This window comes from Phasianus colchicus, chromosome 31 (assembly GCF_987193195.1).
Source record: "Phasianus colchicus chromosome 31, bPhaCol1.hap1.1, whole genome shotgun sequence".
Taxonomy (NCBI): domain Eukaryota; kingdom Metazoa; phylum Chordata; class Aves; order Galliformes; family Phasianidae; genus Phasianus; species Phasianus colchicus.
Window position 1 is genome coordinate 44236 of NC_143466.1, and position 20761 is coordinate 64996.

The 20761-nt window shown below is 55.2% G+C and overlaps 1 protein-coding gene across 16 annotated transcripts; it reads right to left on the reverse strand.

The window, feature by feature from the left end:
- Positions 1–5350: 5350 nt before the first annotated feature.
- LOC116244163 (coiled-coil domain-containing protein 81-like) lies at positions 5351–20706 on the reverse strand. Of its 16 annotated transcripts, none has more exons than XM_090127584.1 (17): positions 20078–20706; positions 17843–19242; positions 16854–16982; positions 12415–12629; positions 11769–12273; positions 11220–11685; positions 10645–10706; positions 9937–10090; positions 9429–9685; positions 9024–9094; positions 8593–8672; positions 8359–8470; positions 7870–7993; positions 7159–7296; positions 6697–6839; positions 6367–6492; positions 5351–6257 (listed from the first exon to the last, which is right to left on the reverse strand). In XM_090127584.1, the coding sequence occupies exons 6-17, from the start codon at positions 11296–11298 to the stop codon at positions 6137–6139; spliced, it is 1467 nt and encodes a 488-aa protein (XP_089983710.1). In that variant the 5' UTR covers positions 11299–11685; positions 11769–12273; positions 12415–12629; positions 16854–16982; positions 17843–19242; positions 20078–20706; the 3' UTR covers positions 5351–6136. The 16 variants fall into 16 exon arrangements, 15 of the variants coding, with proteins under 15 accessions (XP_089983710.1, XP_089983707.1, XP_089983705.1 ...); XM_090127581.1 differs by having other exon boundaries at positions 17843–19446; XM_090127579.1 differs by having other exon boundaries at positions 17843–19608.
- Positions 20707–20761: the final 55 nt, after the last annotated feature.

A 20761-nucleotide genomic window follows, 5' to 3' on the forward strand; every position in this document is an offset into this window, starting at 1 on the left:
GGCTTTTCTAGGAAACATCAGGCTTTTCTGCACATCAGGGTAGTAGTCTTACTCAGGAGCAAGCTGCTGCTAATGGATCGCTCCATTAATGCAAAATTGCTGTAATTAAGAGCAGCTCCTGCACAAGACTGGGCACTGAGACCTTTGTGTCTGTCGGTGATTCTCCAGCAAGTTCTGTATTAGCTGCATGGGGCTGCTTTCCTTTCTAGGGCCTGGGAACAGCCAACAGCACTCTGATCAGAGTGATGGTGTCCAGCTCCGAAAAAGGATCTTTTTAGATCTGCTCTTCTTACCTGTATCCTCTCTTCTGTTCTGCCCTCTTTCTTCTCCCCTCTTGTTCATCACATTTCTCCCCCTTACAAGCTCCTCTCTTCCCTTTTTCCTTTGTTCTGCTCAATCTTTTCTCTCCTCTCCTTCTCTTCTCTCCTCTCCTCTCCTCTTTGTTGGCAAGAGGGCTCCGAGCTCCCTTGCTGGTGCGGAGAGAGAGGCTCAGACTCCCTTGCTGGTGCAGAAGGAACGATGAAGGACCTTTACTGAAGATGCTTACAACCTTTTATACCCGTGCAACAGCAACTTACATGTAGGAAGCAGGAGCCTCGTGTGTGTTTACGTCTGGCACAAGTTACTGCTAAGCTTCTTTACTCATTAGCAAGATAATGACTTTATCCCACATCTCCCCCTTCTCTATTAAGAAAAAAAGAAGCACGGTTCAAAAACAATCCTAAAAGTAGCTAAACTAAAATTAATACACTGAACAAGGATGGGTTCTGTAGAGTACAAACAGCAGTCCATATTAACCAGTCCCAACGATTCCAATTCTTATGATTCCTTGGTGACACAGTTGACAAAGTGCGTCTTGTCGCTGTGAGTCCAAACCACTGATGAAAGTGCTGTGGTCATGTTACAGCAGATGATGAGACGGATGGCCAGACCCCCCAGATTCGCATGAGCACCCACTGGACACCCCAGGACTCCTCTGGGACATCCCCAGACCCTTCTGGATGACTCCAGGACCACTCAGACCCACATGAGAACTCCCTGGACCCTACCAGACCCTGCTGGGACATTTTCAGATCAGCCCAGGGACTCCTCAGAGCTCTTGGGCCCATAGTGGGAACTTCCAGATCCTTCCATGGTGCCACAGGACCAACATGGGGACTCCCTGGACACCCCAAGGTCCCGCTGGGATATCTCCAGACTCTTCTGGTTGAGTCCAGAAGAGCCCCCTGGAGCCCCCAAACCTCTCTAGGATGTCTCATGCAGATCCTTCTGCATGATTTCAAGGGGGGATAAGGGGGGATAAAGGAGGGTGTGGGTGGGGCGAGAAAGGGGTCAGTGGGGCTTTTTTGGGCTGGAAAGGGGGGTTGTGTGGAATCTAAGGGGGGAAGGGACTGTGAGTGAGTGGGACTGCTGTGGGGTGGAAAGAGGATCTGGTGATGGAGGGAGGGGTGGAAGGGGAAAACTGGGGAGTTGTGGAGAGCTTCTATAGGGTGTAAAAGAAATAATTTTAAAAAATAAAATATAAAAAAAATAGGAGGACCCTGGGAACTACAGGCCAGTGATTCTCACCTTTGTGCTTGGGAAGGTCATGGAACAGATCATCCTGGATGACATGCTTGATCAAATGAGGAATGAGCGTGTGATCCGTGACAGCCAGCACAGCTTCACCAGAGGAAGGTCATGCTTGACCAATCTGGTGGCCTTTTATGATGGAGTGACGGCATCATTGGACAGGGGAAAGGCAAACAATGTCATTTACCTGGACTTGAGCAAGGCCTTTGACATGGTCCCCCACCACATCCTTATCTCCAAGTTGGAGGGATGTGGATTTGATGGGTGGACAACTAGATGGATAAGAAACTGGTTGAAAGGCCACAGACAGAAGGTGGTCATCAATGGCTCCAAGTCCAGGTGAGACTGGTAATGAGTGGCATCCCCCAGGGGTCTGTCTTGGCACCGGTGCTCTTTAACATCTTTATCAATGACATCGATGATGGAATTGAGAGCACCCTCAGCAAGTTTGCTGACGACACCAAGCTGAGTGGTGCGGTTGACACGGTTGAAGGAAGGGATGCCATTCAGAGGGACCTCGAGAGGCTAGAAAGGTGGGCCCGGGTGAACCTGATGAGGTTCAACACGGCAAAGTGCAGAGTTTTGCACTTGGGCCGGAGGAATCCCAGGCATCCATACAGACTGGAAGGAGCGGTCCTTGAGAGCAGCCCTGTGGAGAAGGACCTGGGGGTCTTGATGGATGAAAAACTTAACATGAGCCAGCAGTGTGCTCTTGTGGCTCGGAAGGCAAATGGTATCCTGGGCTCCATCAAAAGAGGGGTGGCCAGTAGGGACAGGGAGGTGATTGTTCTTGGTTGTTCCCCTCTTGTGAGGCCCCATCTGGAATACTGCGTCCAAGTGTGGAGCCCCCAGTACAAAAAAGACAGGGAGCTGTTGGAGAGGGTCCAGAGGAGAGCCACGAAGATGATCAGGGGCTGGAGCACCTCCCCTGTGAAGATAGGCTGAGGGAGTTGGGCTTGTTCAACCTGGAGAGAAAAGAAGGCTGTGGAGTGACCTCATTGCAGCCTTTCAGTACCTAAAGGGAGTCTACAAACAGGAGGGGAATCAAGTCTTTGAAAGGGTTGATGACTGCAGGATGAGGGGAAATAGTTTGAAGTTGAGGGAGGGGAGATTTAGGTTGGACGTTGGGGAAATTCTTTACGGAGAGAGTGGTGAGGTGCTGGAACAGCTGCCCAGAGAGGTTGTGGATGCCCCGTCCATCCCTGGAGGTGTTCAAGGCCAGATTGGATGGGGCCCAGGGCAGCCTGGCCTAGCATTAAACAGGGAGATTGGTGGCCCTGCATGTGGCAGGGGGGTTGGAGATTCGTGATCCTTGAAGTCCCTTCCAACCCTGGCCATTCTGTGATTCTGTGATTCTGTAAAGGGGGTCTGGGGCAGAGAGTGGGGATTGTGGGGGGACGACTGGGGGGAGGAGAATGAAGCTTCCATGAGTGGAAAGGGGGCCTCGGGGAAGGAGGGAGGGGAGAGCTGGTGGTTGGGGGGGGCTACTATGGGACATAAGGGGGGTCCTGTTAGGGAATATTGGGGGTCAAAATGGGGGAATGGACTCCAGAGGTCAGGAAGGAGGGCATGGGGGGTACAGGGGACTCTATGGATCAGAAAATGGGGTCAGGAAGGAGGGGGGCAAACTGAGGGGACTGGGGGATGGTAGGAGACTACGGTTCAGAATAGGGGAATTAGAGTGGGGGTACTTGGGAGGACAGGGAATTCTGGAGGTCAGATAGAGGGGACTGGGGGGGTATGAATCTGCGGGACAAAATGGGAAGACGTACGGGGGGGCGGGAAAGGGGACACAAGGGATCAGAGTGGGGGACCGAGGAAGGAACAGGATGGGAGGGGGCCAGGCATGGGACCCTGGGGGTCAGAATGGGGAACAGGGGCAGACACTGGTGGAAGAACAACTGGGAAGGGGTGGATGAGGACTCCATCGATGAGAATGGGGGAATTGGAGGTGGGGACAGGGGAGAGAGTGGAACCCCAGGGGTCAGACTGAGGGACTCCAGGGGTTGTAGGCAACCAGTGGTGGAGGTGGGGGGAAGGCAGTGAAATACCCTGGGTGGGGGACGGGTGGCACGGGGCCTGAAGCCTGAGTGGGGCTCGAAGGGCAGTGGGAGGCGAAGAAGACCGGGTGAGTGGGGGGACGGAGAGCCCTCAGGGATCTCCTGGGGAGGTGGGAGAGCGACTCAGGGGAGGGCAGAGCTCCAAGGATGGGATGCAACAGGCAGGCATCAAGATACTCCCCTCAATTCTCCTTCCAAGCTTCTCTCTATGCAATTATCTGGATATTTCCAACCATACAAACACCATAATCCTCAAAGGAAGAGGAGGGATTGATGTGGGGTGCTCTGTTCAGCAGCACATCAGTTTAAGAACCAACGTGTGAGTTTAGCAAAAGGAACCCATGAGCGATAGTTCCGAAACTCCGTTTCAGCTTCAGGGGGAGAACAGCCTCGTTTCTCCTCCGGAACTTCGCACGGGGACACAAATGAACGCTTCTCCCTTCTGCCTCGATGACTGTGCCTCGCAAGAAGCCTCGATCGCCGAGGTTCGCTGCTTCGGAGCTGTTCCAGCCAGAACCGCAGCGACCGACCGCGAGGTACGGGGGTTTTCGCTCGGTCCCCTCACCCAGGGATCCCCGAGACAACAGAGCGGCCGGGCAGCTCTGGCGAGAGCGGCTGACGCGGCGGGGACGTCGCCAGGGCAACGGCTCTGCATCCGCGCCCCCGCCGAGAAGAAGCCTCTGGGAGGGCAGCCTCGCGTCGCTGCCCACCACAGACGGAGAGCAGGAGTCGGGCTGTGAGGATCAGGCGGGCTGTTTCAGCGAGGAGAAACCGTAAGCCGCCCGTACGCGGGACTACACCGCAAGGAGGGTTGCGATCGCTGTCGGTGAGCGGTAAGTGCGGGGGCTCCCGTTAACGAGCCGGCAACGGGGCGAGGGCAGAGCCAGCAGTACCGGCAGCGGGGCGGGGCTGATCAGTCACACCCCATTAGGCTATCGAGTAGTGTTAGTGTGCCCCCAGATGGACCCCTGGGGGACAGCGCTGGTGACCGGCCTCCGCCGGGATGTGGAGCCACTGACAACAACCCTCTGGCTTCCACCATCCAGCCAATTCTCTATCCACTCGAGAGGCTGCTCCTCAAATCCATCTCTCTCCAATTAGAGATAAGGATATGGGGCGGGACCATGTCAAAGGCATCACACAAGCCCAGGTGCATGACATCAGTTGCCCCTCCTTGGACCACCAGTGCCGGCACTCCCAATGTAGAAGGCCACCAGATGGCTCAGGCACGATCTGCCCTTGGTGAAGCTGTGCTGGCTGTCTTGGATCGCGTCCTCATCTCGCATGTGTCTGAGCATCTCTTCCAGGAGCATCCACTCCAAGATCTCCTTGTGCTCAGAGCTCTGCCTGGCAACCATCTGCCTTCCTTTCCCCCGTTCTGGATTTCCCTTCCAGCTGTGTTCCCCGTGAAAAGGCAAATGGTTTCTCACTGTACAGCTGTTCCAGTCAAGCTTAATGTGGCCTTCAGACTGCCAGCTCAAATCTTTGTCTCAGTGCTGTCAGAGAGAGGATGTAAATGTTCCCCTTGTGGACAGCAGTGTTGGTTTGAAACTCCCTGCCTACAGTTACAAGCAAATCCACCTTTGCAGAGCTCCTGGCAATACAGTTCCCAGCTGCAGGCAGGAGTGCTCACAAGCCCTCTGGGGAAAGGAGAGGCCTTTCAGAAGCCCTCATGTTCCCTGTGCCCCTGCCTGCTCCTCGTCCCCACAGAGCTCCCCTGCGGTTCTCCCACGGAATTTCTGTTGCTGGGAGGGAGCTATGGGGATACGAGGGGACACATCAATTCTTCTGCACAGGAAGTGTGCACGGCCAGCAGAGATGGCTGCCGTCCTGGGAATCCGCTCTTGGAGAGCATGGGCCTACCGGGCCTTGGGAGCAGCTCTTGTTGCCACCCAAACTCCTCTCTCAAAGCACGGCTCCATCACATTAGTTGATGGCAACAGACACGACACCAGCAGAAAGACTGGAAATAAGGCCAATTTATTTTTTTGGGGAGTACTGCGTCCAGGGCTGGGGCCCCAGTACAAGAAAGACGCAGAGCTTTGGATCGAATCCAGAGGAGGGCCACTAAGATGATCAGAGGGCTGGAGCACCTCTCCTATTGAGAAAGGTGGAGGGAACTGGGCTTGCTTAGTTTGGTGAGGAGAAGGCTCCGGGGAGACCTCATTGTGGCCAATTCTTGAAGGGAGGATATAAAGTGGAGGGGGAACGGCCGTTGACGAGGCTGGATAGTGACAGGACAAGGGGGAATGGTTTTAAACTGTGGAAGGGGGGGCAGAATTTGGTTAGATGTTAGCAGTTCTTCCCGCGGAGGGTGGTGACGTGCTGGAACAGCTTGCCGAGAGGTGGGGGATGCCCCATCCCTGGAGGCGTTCAAGGCCAGGCTGGATATGGCTCTGGGCAGCCCGGTCTGGTGGTCGGCGACCCCGCACATAGCAGGTGGGTTGAAACTAGACGACCTTCAATGCCCTTTTCAACCTAGGCCATTCAATGAGTCTTTGATTCTAAGATCTTCCATTCACAGGTGGAAATCTGGACAGCTTCCCAGCCCCCTTGCCGAGAGCTCCACCGCGGTCACCACCGTTGGCTGCACCTTCCCCTCTGGAGCGACGCGAGCATCGAGCACTACGGAGGTGAAAAGAACAGCGCACGGAGCGTTACGGGCTGAGCGCAGGCAAGTAGTGCAGGCTGGGCTCCAGCCCGGCTCTCAGGATCTGCTGCCTATGGAGCTCACCAGGGGAGCTGCCGCTTCAGCTCCAGCTTCTGCCGGTTTCTTTCCGCTGTGCTGGCAAAAGCCTCTTGCTGATGGAGGTGCGGCTCCAACCTTTGGAGCACCTGAGCCACTCGTGGGGAAAGGAGGCTGCAGCAGGAGGAGAAAGTCATCCCTTGGGCTCTGCTGAGCCCCCCTGCCTCTCCCCTCACCCAGCCCAGCATCCCCATGCTGCCGCGTGTCCCCACCCTTGCACCCCGCCAGAGTTTTTGGCCAGGCCGTGCCTGTCCCCAAGCTGCAGGGTCACAGCTGCCCGAGTGCCTCAGGCAGCCAGCAGAGCCCGCACACACTTACTCAGCATGCAGTGCCAGCTTGGTCGCTGTTCCCATTTTACTTCCCGGCAGAGGATCCACATCCTTCCTCCACCTCCTCTCCACTTGCTGTCCCCTGGGCTGGGCTGGAGGATGCGGAGCACGCATGCTCTGCCTGGCCATCAGCTGCCAAAGAGGAGACGCTGTCAGCAAAGTGGCTGGGAGCACGGGGCTGTTTCTCAGAAGCCCTCTGTCAAGGGCCCTGCAGCTTGCCCCGGCAAGCAGGAGACTTGGCCCTGCCAGCCCACGGCTGCCCGCCGCCCTTCCCTTCTCCCTGCAGGGCTCTCCCTGCGAGGTGCCAAGCTCTCCTCCCCAGGAGGAGCAGGCCAGCCCCTGCCATGCTGCACGGCGCCTGTCCCACTCCCCACCCCCTCAGTCCTGCTGAGCTCGCAGCCTGGCTCTGAGGATGGCGGCTGTTGCCAGCAGGCTCGATCCCTGACAGTACCTGGGGTGGACGCTGGTCCGCCCCTATGCTCCAGCCTTCCCACGCCGCCCTTTCTGCCCGTGCTTGCTCTACTTGCTGCTGGTGCATGGGCCACGTGCGGTCTACTTCTTTCCACAATGCGGACACTTCCCGGAGCTCCTGCAGAGACACAGCAGCATACAGGATCAGCCTCAGCCCCTGGGACTTTCCTTCAGCTCCACGCTCCTGCTCCTCGCCTCTGGCAGCCGGTCAGCACTGTTTTGTCCCTGAAAGACCAGGGGCCCTAAAGGCAGGACGGGATCCGCAACTTGTAGCAAACGTGGCTCAGAGGTCGTATTCCACTCTCATGGCCCCTGCTCAAAATCAGAGTGCTGTGGCAGGTGGCAGGCCAGGAGGCGAGAAAAGATAGGGAAGGTGTGCAGCACCCTCCATCTACTGAAGAGGAGCTGAAGGAGCGGGTAGAAATGTGAAATGATGGCACCCCAAGGGCTGTGCTCCAGGTCACTGCACACACAGAGGCTTTTGCTTCCCTCCCTGTGGAAGCACTCAAGGCCAGGCTGGGTCAGGCTTAGAGCAACCTGGTCTAGAGACAGGTGTCCCTGCCTACAGCAGGGGATTGGAACTAGGTGGTCTGAGTGGCCCCTTCCAACCCAAACTTCTCTATGATTCTACCATTCTGTCATTTGTGCAGTCTCAAGCAGCACAGTCCCCGTAGCAAGGCAGGGCCGGTACCTGCAGCACCCTCTTAGACTCCTCTGTGGCAGGGGGTGCAGTGCTGGTCTGGGCAGGAGTAGATGCTTCCTTCTGTCCCGCTTTCTTTGTCCCGCGGGAGCTGCCTGCACATGGCGGGAGCGCGCTGCAAACAGACACAAGAGGAGTCTGCAGGAGCCCAGGGCACCTCGGTCTCCCCCCGTGCTCCCACAGCCGTAAAGATGGGCTCCGGTGCAGTGCGGAGAGACCCCTGAAGGGAGAAGAGCTTCTGCCATCAATGGGGATCAGCATTCAGCTCCCCCAGGGATTGGGGGCCAGGGTGGAACATGAAGCTGGTGTGTCTGCCTCGAGCAATTGTGCCGCGTGCTTGCCATCCCTGGAGAGAACGGCTCACACTGGGACACGTGTGTCAGGAGCCTCTCTGGGTGCTGAGAGCTGGCAGCTCCAAAGGGGAGGCTACTCCTACACGAGCACACGCATCTCCTTCTTCTTTTCGCCCAAGGCTCTCACCTGGCAGAAGGCTCCTTCGCCACGTCTTTCTGCCTTGAGCTTGGCTTGCGCTGCAGCAGCATGGAGGGGGGAAGTGTCTTCCGCCTCTGCAGCAGCCTGCTGGCAGAGCCCCCTGAAACCAAGACAGAAAGAAGTTCTTCAGAGCAGCCCCACGGACACAGCACGTGAACCTGGATCCGGTCACCCGGCACGGGACAGGGCCCACCTCCCTACAGCTGGGACCCGTTCCCTCACCTCTACTCATCTTCCGCTCTACTGCAGCTTTCTTTTCCGCAGCAACCTCTGCTCTGCTCTTTTCCACAGTGAGCTGAAACCTGGAAACAAAGAGTGACAACCCTTGAAGAAGGATGACCTCCTACCCATGCAGCTGTTGGCGGTATTTATCTATGTGCTATGCAAAGCGTGGCATCCTTTTCCTTCCTGGCCATGCCAAACCAGCACACGTAGCCCAAATTCCTCTGCACGTGCAGTCCATTCTCTCTGATGAGAATCGGGACAGCTTGGGCACCAGTAACACAACCATGATTCCCAGGAGCCAGACTTTCCAGGATTTCTACCCGACTGGATGCCGAGCACGGAGACCCAGCAGGGCACGTCTCAGAGGAGGAGGTGGGAAATAAGCCTGTCTCCTGGCCAGCTAAGTGCTGCAGAGGAAATGCGCTCACCTCGGGAACACCCGGATCCCATGGGCGGTGGTCTCTGTCCCGAAGTCAGCAGAATCTTCTGTCCAAAATCTCTGCAAAGGGACACAGACCTGCTGGAGGCTTGCCAAGGCCATTTTTTCATGGCTCTTCTTGACAGGAAGCAAGCCTGGCTCCCATGCCAAGAGAAAGCTGCTCTCCACCAAAGCCTCTTCCGTGAACATCAGAGCTTTGTTCTGCTCTGAAGGAGCAGGATGGCCAAATAGAGAGGCTGTGCAAGAGCACTGCCAGGCTTTCTGCAGGGGCAGAGATCCAGGAAATCTCTTTGCCAGTGGAGAAAGCCGTGGGGACAAGCATTGGACTGGCCTGCCACATCCAGGCTGGCCAGCAGTGATCTGATGGCGCACCCTCAAAACCTCCTCAACTTACAGTGCGGAACAGAGAAAGGACGGTGGCATTGCTTTCCAGCGTTGCAATGCAGCTGCAGAAGAACCTCATGAGGAGGAAGTCGTCTTGGCACGTCATAACGCCGATGTTCTTAAAGACAAATGAGACGGGCTCCCTGTTCCTCAGGAGGTGACAGTATAAGAGCACGCTCTCTCGCACGCAGCGCAGCACCACGTTCAGCGGGACGCCGGAGGCTCGCGAGAGCTGCCGGTAGTTGAGCGACTCAATCTTGACATCGTCTGCAAGGAGAAGGCACAGCCTCACTGCCACAGCAAGCCACATTCCCATGCAACATGATCGTGACCAAATCCCATAGAAAAGGTCATTCGGAGAAACAGCTCTTGAGCTGTGGTTCCTTCGGGACGAACTCACGCTGTACCCCGAGCTTTGCAGACAATTCTCTGCTGCTCCCGGCCATTTCCAGAGAGCAGGGATAACACACCCAGCCAGACGTGGGACAGGAAGGGGAAGGTGGCTGCTGCCTTCTCACCAGGGATGATGTCGTTGGGAGACTGGAGGTCCTGCAGCCACAGCACCCCGATGTCCAGCTGGAAGACAGGCCTTAGCACCGAAACTGCCTCTACTTTGCTGTGGAATTGCTCTCGGACCCCAGCAAAGACCCCGAGCCCCGGAACCAGGACTCCCTGCACGGGGAAAAGACAGAAAGGCTGACGAGTGTGTACTTTAGGGGCGGCAAAAGCCACAAACATCAAGAGCATGGGGTCACTGCTCTCCGCCCTCCCCACTCCTGATGGACAGCAGGGTGAGATGGGGCTCTCCGGAAAGCTTTGGAAAAATCTGTGATCCCTGCAAGACAGTCACCTTCGTATAGTGTTTCCCAACATCCTTTGGCTAGAGAAGAGCCCGGGCATTTACAGCACAGGGCTTAAGCCTGGGACTTATTCCCAAGGACATCCTTGGCATAGGGCCAGAAAAAATCCCCCACCCATTTCTCCCTTGGCTCTCCCCGTTCTGATCACAGGGCAGAGCAAAGCCCCTGCGTGTGCCGAACGTTTGCTCAGAGCAGCTCTGGCCTTGGGTTTCCCTCCCAGTTGGCCAACAGGCTGCTCTGGGCACCCGGCTTGGGCTCAGCGTGCTGCTCAGTGTGGTGCTCAGGGAGGGACTGCTCTGTGAGGCCCACACTCTTGGCGGGACTGAACCTCTCTCCAGGGCGAGGGCCACCAGCATACCAGCCCACCTTGTCCAGCTTCATCTGTTCCAGGATGTAATCAGACACGGCATCCCAGACCGCCACAATCTCTGCAAAGGAAAGAAAAGACATGTCATGCTCCAGGACAGCCTCTTCACAACTGCTTGGCAAGCTCCTCACACAGACAGTGATCGATACAGGCACACGCACACACCCCAGAAAAGCACCGCCATGGCTAGCGGAGCTGGGCTTTGCTCTGATTTCAGCCTTATTCAGGGCCCCGAGGGGAAACGGGGACATAGGAAGCCTGTGGGACACAGGATGCCTTTCCTCCCAGAGCTGGAACCTACGGAAACATCTGTAGGTGTGTTCTCCCAGGGAAACCTGGTCTTGGACTGCCCTATCACAGGGGACTGAGCATGCCTAAAGGAACCTGGGGGCTCTGGGCAGCTCTACTATTGGGACCTGGCTGCCACGTGGTCCCCAGAAGAGCTGGACCCTTGGGCAGGGCTCTTGCAGCAGCCCCCAGCCATGCCCAGCCAAGCACAGAGAGCAGGAGCTGAGGCTTTGGACAGCTAACAGCCCCGTGCGATGCCTTGGGAAGGGAGTCCGGAAAGCCTTACCTTTGGTAGAGAGTTCCAGCAGTGTTGGGAACGTGTAGACCAGCTCGGAGCTGAGGCTCACAGTCCAGCAGCCTTCCATGTCGCTGGCCGACAGCCCTCAGCTCAGAACTAAGGATGCCCTCCACCAACAAGGCTCCTCAACCAACCAACAATTCTCCACAAAGTGCCCCTGCTCCTCCACGTGTCAACAAAGGTCACCCAGTGCAGCCTTGCTGCCCCTGAGCCGACTCCTGACCGCAGAAGGACAGAGCCCCTGAGCAGTGCTGCAGCAGCGCCCAGGCCTTGCAGGGAAGTGCTGGCACTGATGCTGCCCTGTGGAAGATCTCCTTGTGATGCAGCGCATCGCACTGTGACATCAGCCCGGGTCACCTGGAGCTCTGTTGGGTCACTGGCATGGAGAGGAGATCTCCTCTTCCAGGAGGAGTTCCAGTTAACTTACTGAATTCTGTTATGAAAGAACGCAAGCCTAACTTTAATGGCTTAGTAAGAGAAGTTGTTTCACGTCTGCTTAATAAACAAAAACCTGTGCGTTCACAGGCACACACACACCTCACGAGGTTGAAATATCATTATTGACAGTCACCGTGGTTTACTCGGCAAATGGCACGAGAACTTGCCACGTGTCATACAGGCTGAAGCTGGTGAGCTGCTGGCGACGCACAACGATGATGACACTGCATCACGGCTGTGCCACGCTGATGTCACATGTGGTCTCCTCTGGTGGTGGCACAGAGTTCACCACCGTGTGTGTCCCCGTCCTCGTGGCAGACAATGATGGGCACCAGAGGGCTCCAGTGTCACTGAGTCCGGCTGTAGGCAGGCCTGGAGGGGTGACAAAGGACAGCAAGAGGCTCAGAGACAGCACGGTGACAACGCGGGGCCACCAGTGCCTACCTCTGTGTGGTGATCACAGCACAGGGAATAATGTCATCCAAGGGATGGTGACACACGAGCGATGGCGACACCGGATGATGGTAACAACAGTGACAGCCAGGGATGGGGACACTGCATCACGGCTGTTCCACATCGAGGTCACCCTGTGTCACGGTGTTACCTGAAGACAGTGACACTCGATGACACCCAATGGCATCCAGTGAAGGTGATACCCAACGATGGTGACACCACCAACCCCATGTCACACCCCACGTGTCCCCCAACTGCCCCCAGCCCCCCTCCCTGTACCCCTCCTCGTCACCTCTTCAATGAGGATGGCACCGCGCTGCAGTTGTGCCACCATGGCAGGGGGGACAGCTTGGGACAGTCATGGACAGCCAGGGTGACAGCGTCCAGGAGCTGTAGGACGCTGATGGGGCTCTCGAGGTAGACGGGTTGGTACGGCCCCAGATTCCATGGTTACAGTGACAGTGTGGACTTCGGGACAGGCGGTTGTCCCGGTGCTGGCATCCGGTGCTGGGACCGGGGGGGGGGGGGCAGACAGGTGGACCCTGGGGGTCAAAACGGGGGAGGCACAGAGGGGAGGGGTGGGCACCTTCGGCCCACGGAGCCGAGCGCGTTCCACCGCCGCCTCCTCCTCTCCCTCCCTCCCTCCGCCGCTCGGGCGCGTAGCGCTTCCCCACGCCGCTCTTCCTTCCCTCCACCCCCTGCCGCTCCTCCCTTTTCTCCCCCCGGCCCCCTCCGGGCCCCGTCCTCCCTCCCCACCGGCTCCGCTCCCTCCCCCGGCTCCCGGGGGTCTAGCCGAGCTGCCCTCCCCCTTCACCGCCCCTACTCGGCACCGCGCCCCTTTCCCCGGGCCGTGCCGGGGATTACGCGCAAATCGCCTCGGCCTTAACCCTGTTTGCGGCCGCTCGGGCTGTCGGGGAGCTCCCGGGGTGTGCGGACGGCCCTTCTCCGTTGCCCCGGACCGGACCGGACCGGCGACCCCCGGCCCTCATCGAGCGACCTTCGAGCTCGGCGCCCCCTAGACTCGCAGGAGGGGCCCGAGGGGGTGAGAGCATAAAGGGCAGGCCCTACTGAGCAGCCCCTTGCCCCCGCTGTGGCATCTGGGCTCAGCAGCTGGTCCCGCGTATAGGGCGAGCACTGCGATGTAGTCCTTCGAGGCATGGGTCGGGACGCGATCCGTGGCTGGGACGTGGGCTGGGACATGGGCCCTGCGTTAAATGCAGAGCAGAGATGGACACCGTGTGCATCGGTTCATGGGGGCACCACGCCTTAAGGAGCAGCACATTTCTCTGCCCTCCACCAAGGCTTTTATTGACACACTGAGTGTTTACTTGGAGGCTTCTCAGTTTACGAGTTACCAGCATACCCTTGAACCAGCATACCAGCCAACGTCTCATGGCTCTTCAAGTGGAGCTCATGTCTCCTACAAACTCAACCCTTTCACTGATTGTTTTTTTCCTCTTGCTGTACAACAGCAGGGTATGTGAAAGAGCAGAATTTCAGAGGAGATAGGAAACAAAGCTCCATCACCACGTGAAGCCACGCTGTTCTCTTCTCCAGCATTTCTGTGTTGCTTTCGTTCCAGCCTGCCCTTTTGAGTTCACAGCTGCCAGGTTTGATCACAGAAAGTAATCACTGGGTTGTCTACTTGGTAAGTGCAAACATCAGGAAAGCAGTTGGAATTCACAAGAATAGAAGAAAGGAAATTGCATTGCTAATATTTAAAGATATAGTCATTTTCTTTGTGGTTTTAGGCTTTCATACAGAGCATTGGGATACTGCAAACTGAGGGTAGTTTGCAAGAAGTAGCAATTTTTGCCTCTCCTGCCCTCCCTCTCAGTAAAAAGGTGAAGTACCTTCTGTATTTTACTAAGCCTACTAAGTTAAAGTGGTGCACCACTAACTCAAGCCCAAAGAAGTGCTGCAGTGGTATAGCTCATCGGGAGACTGAAACTGCTGCAGCTCTTCCAGCAATAGAAAAAAAGAACTATTTTTGTTGACCGTGAGTTTATGAGTGGTCTGTTGTTGAATTGCTTTTGTTGAAGGGTTGTAACCTCAGAAGGGAGCAAGCCAGATGACTGACAGCAGGTTACTTTTTTGATGATGGTGAGAAATTGCATGTGGTTGTCCGAGGATGTTTGGTCTCCCTCCCTTTACCCCCAGGTGAAAGATACTGCTAATGAATACCATCCTACAAAAGCCTGTAGACTAAGAATTGGTGTCAGAGTCATATTAGCTCCCCTACTGTTGCCTATCGTAGGCGTGGCGACCTGGTTCGGGAACGGCACGGCGACCAATCCCAGGTCGCTCGGTCCATCGGCTCGCGGACACCAATGTGGTGGACGGCAAATGGCGTTTATTGGCGGGAGAAACAGCCTTATATAACCTGGGCACTGAACGCTATTGGCTATCGGGAGGGGGACCCTGTCTTCCCGTACAACGCGATATCTTCCGGGCGCCAGACCCTCACTACAACATATCCCCCCTCCCTATGCACAATTAAATTAGGTAAAATATAACAATATATAACAATCTTAGAAAACATAAGGTGCTCTGAACAAGAACATTCTTATAACAGTTGTTGGTGCTCTACCAACATGATGTTAATCGGAAGGAAAAAGCGGATGGGCTGTGGCCTCAGGTGCACTCCCCATGGATGCGCCAGGTAAGCTGGATGTCCTCGAAGAGCCTCACCAGGTAGGCCTCGCTCGCCTACAGCTGGGCTCTGGAAGCGCAGGTCGGTCTTGAAGTCCTGCGTGATCTCGCACACCAGGCACTGGAAGGGCAGCTTGCAGATCAGCAGCTCCGTGGACTTCTGGTAGCGGCGGATCTTGTGCAGCACCACTGTGCCGGGCTGGTCACGCCGCCTGTGGCCAGCACGCTCTTGTGGGCCACCTTGGTGGCAACCGGGCCTTTCACTTCCGCAGGCAGGGTCGAGGAGTCGACTGCTGCCTGGAGGCAATTTACAAATTGTGTAAAGCTCTCGCTTCCATTTTGTCTTATGGTGGACCATGGCAATGGCTTAACAATAACTTTAGAGGCTGTGCAAATAGCATCCCTGGCTGCACAAGTAATTGTCATAACTTCATGGGCCTGGAGGCCCAGGGCCTGTGCTTGGGGGGTAATCATTGTTGGGTCTGTACCCATCAGCCGCTGCAGGCTGGAACCATGTAGCGGGTGATCCGCCCCAGTTACTTGAGCTAGTTGTCTTGCACAGTTATCTTCCCATTCTTGTTTAAAAACAATCATCCCTGCTCCGTCAAAAATTAGTCTACAGGTTTGTTTTATGTCAAATGGGAGCATATTGTCTCCCCCAAAAACACCATCTATAAGGGTGGAGACCATAGCTGAGTTAAGCCCTTTATCTGCAATTGCCTTAACAATTGCTTGTATATCCCTAGGGTTTATCGGCGAGTGGACCCTCTGTCCCCCATCCATCACCCGGACTGGGAACGCTAGTGTGGCCGATGGGGCCCAGTCAGCACATGCAATCTTTATTTTTCTCTAGTCTGTAAGAGGGATTTCTCCCCCTCGCGGTTTCTCTTTAATTTGGATGGGAATATTTCGGCTCTTAACTCTGTTCGTATTCGTTCCCTCCTCCTCCGAGTTTAAGTCAATTGCGAACCACTCGTCCCAGCTAGTCTCTGACCCGGAGTCAGAGCCCGACTGAGCGGCCACTTCCGGTTTCTCGTACCTTTTTGTTAGGCTCCGGCCCCGCCCGCCTCCCTTGCGGGCAGGCCGTTCCCTCCCTCTTGGTTCGTCCCGCCCTCTGCCCAGCGGGATGTTCGCCCCACAGCGGCTTTTCTTCGGACGGCCGCTCTGATTGGCTTTCCACCCTTCACTCACGCTCCCCTCACCTTCCCCCCGCCCTCCCTCTCCTGGCTCGGCGCCATCTTGGGGCGCATAGGGGGGCGGTCGAGCCCAAATTTCCTCGGGCTCCGATTTCTCCGCGGCAGCCCTGGCCTCCTCAATTAACCCACCCCAGAAGGATTTAGCACGTTTCTGTCCCTCCGTGGGCGGGTCGGGGTTCGATTGAGAGGACACGTCATCGTCAGAGGGGTGCAAACTCCGCGTGGCCGCCCCGACTCCCAGTCCCGGGGCGGCCGACAAACGGCTCTCTGCCGCCCTCCAGCTCTCCCGCTCCCGCATGGCCCTGCGCAGGGCCCGCGCGACTCTCCCCCACGACTCTAGGCTTCTCCCACAGCCCGAGGACATCGTCTCCTCAGTTAACGCTTTAGTGCATTTATCCCACACTTCGGGGTGGAGAATATCCACCGGCTGGTCAATGACCCCAATTCGCAAAAGCCTCGCAATAGCGAGAGTAAAATCTTTGGGCTTACAATCGATGCCCCACTGCTTATCTAACTGCGATACGACTTTCACAAGGACTTCCATCCTCCTTGTTGGTCCGGGAGCGTCCTCCCCGCCGGGCTGGTCCTGCCGCTCCGGCCGCCGTTCACCCGTCCAGGCGAATCCCGGGTTTCGGCACCACTTGTTGCCTATCGTAGGCGTGGCGACCTGGTTCGGGAACGGCACGGCGACCAATCCCAGGTCGCTCGGTCCATCGGCTCGCGGACACCAATGTGGTGGACGGCAAATGGCGTTTATTGGCGGGAGAAACAGCCTTATATAACCTGGGCACTGAACGCTATTGGCTATCGGGAGGGGGACCCTGTCTTCCCGTACAACGCGATATCTTCCGGGCGCCAGACCCTCACTACAACACCTACTTACCACGTGATGCACTGGATAATCACACGACTGCTGTTCTGTATCCTTTGACATCATCCAGCCTCTGTAGCCATGGCCATGCTTTGTGGCAGAAGTGGTCTGCTATTAAATATTTGTCATCCTTGCACCCTGCTGAACCACAAAAGCCAAAAACAAGAAACAAGACTCTTATTTAAGCTACTTCTTCAGCTCCAGCTCTATACATATTCTACTACCTTAAAGTTCAAACTGGTTCTTGGTGTCCCTTTTGCCCCATTTTTTATTTCATATGCCTTAAATCTTACAGCTGTGACTAGATAGATAGACAATTTTGTTCACCTCATTTCATCCCCTGGAGTTCAAAACTTAGTTTCCATTAGTGGAAAGCTAGTATAGGCCCCTGAAGACTACAACAACCTACTTAAGCTTAAGGTATGTTTCAAGGTCGTGTTGGATAAGGAGGAAAGAAATCAGCTCCTACTAGCTAATGAAAACTGCAATGTCATTTCAGATCAGGCCTGCCAGTTTGGGCTCCAAGATGCCAAATTTGTTTTTTCACTTCTTTTTGTTCAGGGGATAGATTCAAACCTGCTGACAAGCCTGTCCTTAGTGATTTCCCCTCATGTGAGCTTTGCTCACCCTATCTGAGAGCCCCATTTTACAGAGACCAAGGTCTGTGCACTGCTTGACAGAACTAACTGAAAATCACAGGCCAAGTACTCCTCTAAAAAAATGTAATTCCGTCAAAGCAGACATGGAATTTGAGGACAGGTGTCAAAACCACTGGATTATTTATTTATTTGTTTGTTTGTTTGTTTGTTTGTTTTTAGGGGCATGCTGCTGTGTTTGCAGAGGGGCAAGAGAACTGAAGGCAAGGGAACTTAAGTTGAGGAGGTGCTGCCCACTAAAATAAACCATGGCACCTGTCCCCTGAAGGAAGAGGGTGGTGGTTTGGGAGGAAACCTTCTAGAGGTCTACGGTTGAACCAGATGATATTAATGGCCTTTTCCTACCTTAACGATTCTGTGAGTCCATAATTCAGAGAGCAATCTTCACAGCTGGCCTGGGAGCAGGAAGTGAGCATATAGCTGGTCTGCCAAACTGCATCAAAACATCTCCAACACAGCCTGGGGGTTTGTTTCATTTCATCCTGTTTTTTTGACTTCGTTCCAAGTTGTGTTTTTGTGTGTTGTTTTTATTTTCTTTTCCTTCAAGTTTTTCCACTTAGTCTAGACGTTTGGGTTTGAATTTCTCAGTAGTCCGCTGTATACGCTGCGTTCAAAGATGTCTCATATCCTTCTGTCTCTTCTGTTCCCTGCCCTTAATGACTCAGTGAGAACTGGATCAACAGAGTGAATGCTTCATTATTGACTTTTTTTTTTTTTTTTTTTAAACATGAAACGCATTGAAAATAGTAACACATGCCTGCCTTCTCTAAGCAAAATATTTTGGCTGTGTTGGACACGCTGAAACATACAGATTTTGAATTCAATGCAAATGTTTTGTTTAGACATTGACAACAAAACCCCCATCTCTTGAAGTACTTCCATTCTTCATGGAAAACAAACAAACAAACAAAACAACAACAAAAAAGCCTTCCATTGAAGAACTTGCCATTTTCTTTCCCTAAATTGAGGCAGGAAGACCTTAAAACAATGATTTTTCTTAATATTTTTTTTTCCAGCATTGCCTTCAGCATGTACCATATAAAGAATATATGCTAATGTTCATCAACTGATGCTAGCATCAAATTTCCTTCTTTTCTTGGCACATAATACGCACGCCTACTTTGAGTAAATTCTTCAAGGAAATGTTGCTCATTCTCCTCATAGTAGATATGCCAGTTGGATTCTTTTCTGTTAAGTAATTTTGGATGACATCCAAAGGTAAGGTTTGATCAACGGGGTAACTGGGTAGTTCCTGCCAGACAGATAGGTGGTAACAACCCACAGGAAATGGATTACAAGCAGATAAAAAAGCACTTAGTTTTCAACCCTTCAGATAGAGCCAAAGTAACACAATGGGTTAAGGAACACATTTAAAACTAAAGGTATGTTTTATAATTGGCCAAATCCTGATACCTGTCTTGAAGCCCACTCCTTTCTCTTTTTGAGGGCATTCAGACAAAATGCTGTAGAAGTTCTGGATTTCTCCCACTTCACAGTGTCTGTTGCTTGGGAATATTTCGTGCAAGGAACCTGAAAAAATGCTTTTACCCACACTTTCTTCATAGACTTTTTCCACCTTGTGCTTTTTCTTGTCGTTATTATTCCTCTTGTTACTGTAATTCCTGCTTCTGTATGTATCTGTACAAGACAGGACGCTTTTAAACAGTTCCCCAGTGTTTTCAGTGTCACAAGGTGGAAGTTATTAATGCAGCTGGCAGGAATGTGTCTGTTGCCTTAGGGAAGGGCTGCAGGAAGCAAGAAATTGCAGTGAGAAGAAAGCCCTGCCCTCAGAAAAGAATTTTAGTGAAGGACCAGCAGAGGTATGGAGGGACAACCCACCTGCCACTTCATTGCCTTCTTCTTGTTTTACTTCCCCTTCTCAGTATTTTTTCTCAGATGTTAGCATCTCCTACTTTCTTTGTTGTTCTACTGACTTGATTCGGAGATATCTAGCAGGAGGTTGATGTGTTTCTCATTCAGTATTGTCAGGGCATTAGGAAAAGTATTAACAGCAGGTTGTGTGTTTATGGCCTCAACTTGTGCCAGGAAGATTCAGATTGGACATTAGGAAAAATTTCTTCTTCAAAGGTGTGGTTAGATGCTGAAATGGGCTGCCCAAAGAGATGGTGGAGTCACCTTCCCAGGAGGTGTTCAGAAAACATTTAGATGTCATACTGAGGGACATGGTTTAGTGGGGAAATATTGGTGGTAGGTGGATGGTTGGACTGGATGATCTTGAAGGTCTTTTCCAACCTTGGTGATTTAATGATTTGATGATGATGAAGAGGACTACAGTGATCAGAATGGGGGAACTGGAAGGGGGAAAAGGGGGAGGGGAGGCGCAACCCCGGGGGTCACACAGAGCGACGGGGGAGATTGTGGGCGACCAGTGGCGGGGGGAGGGGAGGAGGGCAGTGAAATACACGGGGCGGGGGAGGCGGGGAGACACAGGACAGCTGCCCCCGCCGAGCGGAAGCCCCGAGCGCCACAGAGACCCCGCGGGGCCAACGCAGAGCGGCACGCGGCCCCCAGCCCCCTTAACCCCGGCCCCGCCCCGGTGCCCCCCCCCCGAACACCCACCTGTAGAAGCTGAGGGGGCGTTCTGAGCCCCGGGGTGCGCCGCCCAACTTCCGCACGGCCACCTCCTCCTCGGGTCGCGGGGCTGGTGACGTCACCCAGGGGGGACGGCGCGGCGCCACAGCGACGGAGCGGCGCAGGGGCGCTGAGGCGCTGTCGCCATGGCGACGACATCACGCATGCGCTGTCGCCGGGGGGGCAGCTTCACGCGCTGCAATGAGGGAGGGCGCGCCGTCGCTACGGCATCAGATGGAAAACGGCGCTTGGAGACTGCAGCTGCGGGGCAGCAGCTCAGCACAGCGCTGCCGATGACTGGAGCCGAGCGAGAAGCGGACTCCGCTGGGCCGGACTCCGTGCCGGGCTCGAACGCGCCTCGATCCGCGCGATCGCTCCCTCTCTTCCGGGGCTGCCCGGCTCAGCCAGGAGCCGCTCCCGGACACCGGGCGGGTCCCGCCTCTCGCGGTCAGCCGCCGCTTCTCGCAGCCCGGCAGCGCCTCGCCGCAACGACGGAGGACGGCTCGGTTCCCCCTCCGAGGACAGCCGGATTCTGACGGGGGACGGACGGGGCCGGCGGCGGTGCCCCCGCGCCGCCTTCCCCCGACCGCGCGGCGTCCCCGAGGGCGGCGGCGGGGCGGCGGAGCGCCGCTTTCCCCGCACGGAGCCCCGCGGCTCCTCCATCCCGCCGGC

Bases quoted from the DNA above. Each gene is read 5' to 3' on its own strand.
- LOC116244163 (XM_090127576.1), bottom strand. From the start codon at position 10,896: ATGTCCCCGTTTCCCCTCGGGGCCCTGAATAAGGCTGAAATCAGAGCA. The intron at 9,686-9,936 runs GTGAGAAGGCAG...TTCTCCTTGCAG, and splicing joins TCCCAACGACATCATCCCTG to ACGATGTCAAGATTGAGTCG. The intron at 8,673-9,023 runs GTGAGCGCATTT...CTTTGTTTCCAG, and splicing joins GGGATCCGGGTGTTCCCGAG to GTTTCAGCTCACTGTGGAAA.